Source organism: Diplotaxodon limnothrissa, linkage group LG5 (genome assembly GCF_057381915.1).
Source record: "Diplotaxodon limnothrissa isolate DT_005_m linkage group LG5, D_limnothrissa_male_GT1.1, whole genome shotgun sequence".
NCBI classification, from domain to species: domain Eukaryota; kingdom Metazoa; phylum Chordata; class Actinopteri; order Cichliformes; family Cichlidae; genus Diplotaxodon; species Diplotaxodon limnothrissa.
The window spans coordinates 13,672,219-13,677,923 of NC_140600.1; the positions used below are offsets into that span (position 1 = coordinate 13,672,219).

Genomic DNA, 5,705 nt, shown 5'->3' on the forward strand with positions numbered 1-5,705 from the left:
ATAAAAACATATGCAGCACCAGTGTTGTGCACAAAATGTACTGATAATGTCCTTATTTGACATTATGGTTAAATCTATACATTAGCTTGCGTGTGACTGTGAACTCATTCAGTTTATATTGTTTTCAGTCTGAAATAGCTGCAAGTTAGAAATGATCCAGTGATTGTCAGGGTGGTGTGATGACACCAAGTTACTTTATTTCTGAAAAGTTAATAATAAGCAGGGTGAAACACTGAACTGTGTCCCCACTGTTAGGACATATGTGCTGTTAAGGTCCGTGTATCAAGAGAATGGAAACTTTGTTTCAGCAGCTGGTAAGATTTTTCCTATATTTGCGCCATAAAAGTTAATACATGTATTGTAAATATGTACATGTGGATTTTAAATATAATATTTATATATAAATGTATAAAAAAATTTACGTTTCTGTTAAAATGTTTCGTGACAAATCTGTCACATTGCACATGTCTAATTTTATGCGTAATGCGGATAATTTTCTTTTTAAATTGTATTTATTTATTTTTTACAATTTTTTTTATTTCCTGAACTCAGGGGAGTTATCTAAACCACAATTTCAGCTGAGTCACACTACTCTCTCAATTATTAAACCATTTCGCTGGTACAGCTAACATGACACTGAGCTCAAATTTACATGATTACAATCTATGACTGAAGTGTGATCATGAAAAGATTCAAAAAAGGTGATTATTATTGTTTTTCTGTGAACTTTCAGACACAGCTAGAAATGAAACAGTTACAGTTTATGAATCAGACAGGGTAAACTTAAGTCTAATCTAATCTTTGTTTTATTCACAACTTGTGTTTAAAAAAAAAATCAGTAAATCCAATTTTAAAATCTAGATTTTCTCACTCATTTAAACATGTTTGAAATCTTTGTTAATACCCATTCTCCAAAAGTTTGACTGTGACTTTAAAAATATAGGCAGCATCTTTACAGGTGATAGTAAACACATTTATAAAAGTGATTCATCGGATTTCTCTCCTTTACTTCAGACCCATGGCAACGCTCTATTCCTCATCCTTGTTTTGGGATTAGGAGGAAGCTTTCAGGTCGGCTTCCATATCACTGGACTGAGTTCTCCTTCGCCGGTGAGACACGTCGCCTTTATCATTTCTTCTCCATTCTGTCTCGATTATCTGGATCACATTTAATAACAGTTTAGATCTATCTCCACAGTACATCCAGCGCTTCATCAACAGCAGCTGGTATGACAGATACGGAGAGCCTCCACATCCGCAGACGGTCACAATGATCTGGTCTCTTATTGTTTCCATGTTTGCTGTCGGGGGACTCTTCGGTGCCATCAGTGTCAAATTTATCTCCGACTTGCTGGGAAGGTGAGTATGAAGACAGATGTTGTACCAAGCTGTATAGCCTACGGAGACCTGAAGTCATGAGCTTTCCTTCTTCAGAAAAAAGGCAATGATCTGCAACAGCTTCATTGCTGTTCTTGCAGCAGGATTCATGCTGACAAGTAAAAATGTCAACTCTTTCGAAATGATCATTGTGGCAAGATTTCTGTTTGGTTACTCAGCAGGTAAGTTGCCATATTCTACAGACTCCTTATTAATATGTTTTCACCACCTATACTCACCATGCTTGCTTTATGTGACCTGCAGGCTTGGGAATGAACACTCACTTAATATATCTTGGGGAGATTTCACCCAGAAAGATAAGAGGGATAGTGACTCTGACCTTAGCCACTTTTTTGTCACTCGGGAAAGTGTCTGGGCAGACGTTTGGGTTGAGGTAAGCACCTGAAGTTGATATGAAAAAGAAAAATGGGCTTTAACCCATTGTCAAAAGCTACTGCAGCATATTATGACAATAGATTACAAATTAAACACAACATTTCATTTTGATTTTTCAGCGAGATCCTTGGCCGCGAGGACACGTGGGACATTCTCCTTAGTGTCGCTGCACTTTTCTCCTTTGTTCAGATTGTGATGTTGCCTTTTTTTCCTGAGACGCCAAGATATTTACTCATAGAGAAAGGTGATGATAAGGCATGCAAAAAAGGTTAGTAGCTTTGCGCAGTTTATGTATCAAACACGACCCCAGATGTTTATGAAAATGTTCTACAAACACATACTAGTTAAAGATAAATGATAGTCTTGTGAAATTACAAGTCAATCAGTCCCTGCGTGTTTTGTATTTGAGCAAAGTTGCACATTTTTCAGTTCTTATCCCCTCCGTGATTTGGGATTTTCTGGTTTCAGCTCTCCAGAGTCTGTGGGGCCAAGGTGACTACCAACAAGAAATGGATGAGATGTTGACTGAGCAGGCAGCCATTGAAGCAGCCCCACCAGTGAGCCTTCTGCAGCTGCTGAGAGACAGGACTGTCCGATGGCAGGTCATCACCATCTCCACCATCTACTGTTGCAACCAGCTGTCGGGCATGTCTACAGTATGAACAATACCATATAGTATTAGTATAATACCATATGATACAATATGATATATGATATAGGATTGCTAAATTGCAAAATGATACATTACAACAATTTTGTGACTTTTGGAGGTTCACGCACATGCATACATGACATATCTGTATAACTACAGATCAATATATCTATTGATATCTGTATATATGAGACTTCATTGTTCCTTCCATATCAAGTTTCTATCAACAGAATAGACTAAAATATAAATCAGATTTCATGCTGACTGTTTATAGCCTAATAGTGCCTCTTTTCTTCCCAGATTAGTACCTTTACTTATGACATCTTCCTGGAGGCAGGTATACCAAAGAAGAAGATCCGCTATATCACTCTCGGTCTTGGAGTGGCTGAAATTCTCACCTTGCTCACCTGTGTAAGCAAACACTCAGTCTGTGCCTGAGCTCATCTGTGTAAATGAGCATTTTAAGTGTATACATCCTTTCATTTCTACTATTAGAGACAATCTTCTTATGACAAGTCTGTCATTATTTTCTCCCTTCCTCAATTTCAGGGTCTTCTCATTGACCTCACAGGGAGAAGACCATTGCTGTTCGGCGGTTACGGTGTCATGTCTGCTTGCTGGATTTTTGTCACTGTCACACTCAACCTGAAGGTAAACCATTACCAGTGGTGGGCAACATAATATTAATAAAAGTAAAAGCAATGTAAAGAAAGCAAAACAAAAACAGTTGATTTGTTAAAGACAACAAATGTCAGGTGTGTGAAGAGACTGAGGACCCAAGTGCAGGCAAACGGAGACGAGGGTGGATGATAACAAAAAACGAGCCTTTATGGACAGCTGAACAAAAACTACAAACAGGTGGAACAGAGAAAACTAAGCAAAACCTAAACTGGGAAAAACTATGCATAAACATATAACCTGAGGGTGGAAACCACAGGCCAGAAAAGAGAGACCAGGAAACGCGGGTAAAGCTGACGGAAGAAATACAGAAGCAACATGGAAGAAAACAAGCAGACGGACCAACAAGGGACAAAGGGAAGCACACACAATAAATACACACAAGGTAACGATGGAAATGCAAACAGGATGTTCCTTGAGTTGACTGTTGTTGTAATTTGGTGCAATATAAAAAAAATTGAATTGAATTAAATTGAATAGGAGGGAGATACAGCTGAACCTAATTAGAAGTGATGAGACAGGGAGGAAGCAAAACAGAATACACTGACATAAAACACGGACTTTCAAAGTAAAACAGGAAATACATGAACACAGAGACCTGAAACGTTGGCACAGGAAGGCACAGAGTGGGCATAGCACGGAACACAGGAGAGGCACATAAACAAAACCTAAAGACTGGAAAATCACAGATGACACCGTTTCTACTCGTCAAGATCAAGGATCAAGGAAGTTTTCTTTTCATTTGCAACACGTTTACATGAGGTGGAATGAAATTACGTACACACGGTCCCGGTTATCCATAGAAGGGAAAAGAAACAGAATAACGAAGAAACTAACAAATAGCAAGTAATGAAATAATACAATATAAGTAGAGTGCAACAACCTGAGTACCAGTATGGAGTATAAATATAGAAATATAGGTATAAACATTTTAGCAGCAAGAGGGCATGATGACCAGCATTAATAAAGTGATGGTGTCAGTAAAGTATCAGTAGTATAACAGTTCTTGTCCATTTATGCATTGAGAAGTCTCACAGCTTCTGGAATGAAGCTGTTTCTGTCTAGTAGTTTTGCATTTAATGCTCCTCAGCCTCCTGCCTGAGGGGAGCAGGACAAAGAGTGTGTGTGCTTGGTGAGTGGGGTCCTTCATGATACAGGTAGGCCTCTTCCTGCATCTGGAGGTGTACATGTCTGTGACGGTTGGGACAACAACTGTCTGTGTAGCCTTCACTGGAAAGTACACTAGTAACAATATTGCCAATATGACTGAAGATGACCTGTTTCATAAAGGGGAAAATGTGTATAAGCTATCACTGCTGTGATGATAAAAGGCAGAAATATAGAAATTAATCTGATGCAAAATCAAATATATGCATTTAAAACGGTCTTTCACACAGGATTCCAGCTACTGGGTTCCATACATTACTGTGAGTTTGATGGTTGTCTTCATCATGTTCTTTTGTGGAGGACCTGGTAAGCATAAAGCACTTATACATACTGTATGTAGCGTAACGTTTTTAGTATCCAGTACATCACACCTGTAGCAGTTATGGAAAACGTGTCTATATGCAAAGATAACAAGGTCAATTCCCTGTTCTTTCTCTGATTCTCACAGGAGGAGCCACACCAACGCTCAACAGTGAGCTCTTCATTCAGTCTAATCGAATGGCATCACTCGTCCTCACAGGGCTGCAGCGGTGGTTTATGTTTGCAGTGATGGGCCTGGTCTTTCCATTCCTCATTGTACGTACGACCAAACTGAAAATAAGCAGCGCATTACACTATAACACCCACAGGGATCTATATGTTGTGCTGAAATTGTGAATGTCGTTTCTTTCCCAGGATGCTCTCAGCTCGTACTTATTTGTGCTGTTTGCCTCTGCCTGCATGCTGGGTAGTCTTTATACCTTCTTCCTTTTGCCTGAGACTAAAGGCAAGACCCTGCTGGAGATCTCAGAGGAGTTTAAAGCCATCACTGTCTGTGGGAAATCCTTTGCAGAAGAAACGAGAACAGAGACCAGGTTGTGATGAGGACCACGTATAGCTACAGCAAAAAACATGAGGAAAAAAACAATTTTTCTTTCAGGACAAGATTGAATGACTGTGGAAAAAACGTGCTTTGCAAATAAATGACTCACAATGACATTAAACAATGTTACAATTCCCAAAATTTGGAATCTTTCCAACTTCAGTTTTTGCTTTTTAGTTGCTTCTGCTATTTTCTGTTTGTCCATAAATGGTGACTGTTGTGCAATCAGATCCTGTACGAAGTTTTTTCTTGGCCCACGTTTCTTTACAACTAACAACAACTAACCTGCATAATGGGCTTCCATTACAATTCTAAGATGCAGTATTAAGTAATCATCAGGTAATGGCATAATATCATTATGCAATTTTCTATATGCCCAAACACCAACATAAATACATATCCTAGTAATGAGAACATGCATAAAGTTCTTCTTTTATGCTCTTAAATGCCACTAGTTTAGCCAAAAGCAAAGTTGGAGAAAAGGAGCGCTTCAGAGAAAACGTCGTAGTGAAAGGAAGGCTCACTTTATGATGTTTCACTAAACCCCAAAGGTGCTCTGTTGGCCTGATCTGG

The 5,705-nt window shown here is 38.9% G+C and overlaps 1 protein-coding gene across 2 annotated transcripts; it reads left to right on the top strand.

The window, feature by feature from the left end:
* The first annotated feature begins 254 nt into the window (after positions 1–254).
* LOC146631747 (solute carrier family 2, facilitated glucose transporter member 9-like) lies at positions 255–5,264 on the top strand. 2 transcript variants are annotated; one of them, XM_085353890.1, is made up of 12 exons: positions 255–314; positions 1,015–1,110; positions 1,199–1,359; positions 1,435–1,559; positions 1,642–1,771; positions 1,893–2,041; positions 2,242–2,429; positions 2,726–2,836; positions 2,975–3,076; positions 4,501–4,576; positions 4,719–4,846; positions 4,946–5,264. In XM_085353890.1, the coding sequence occupies exons 1-12, from the start codon at positions 291–293 to the stop codon at positions 5,129–5,131; spliced, it is 1,476 nt and encodes a 491-aa protein (XP_085210016.1). In that variant the 5' UTR covers positions 255–290; the 3' UTR covers positions 5,132–5,264. The 2 variants fall into 2 exon arrangements, with proteins under 2 accessions (XP_085210016.1, XP_085210017.1); XM_085353891.1 differs by having other exon boundaries at positions 2,242–2,375.
* Positions 5,265–5,705: the final 441 nt, after the last annotated feature.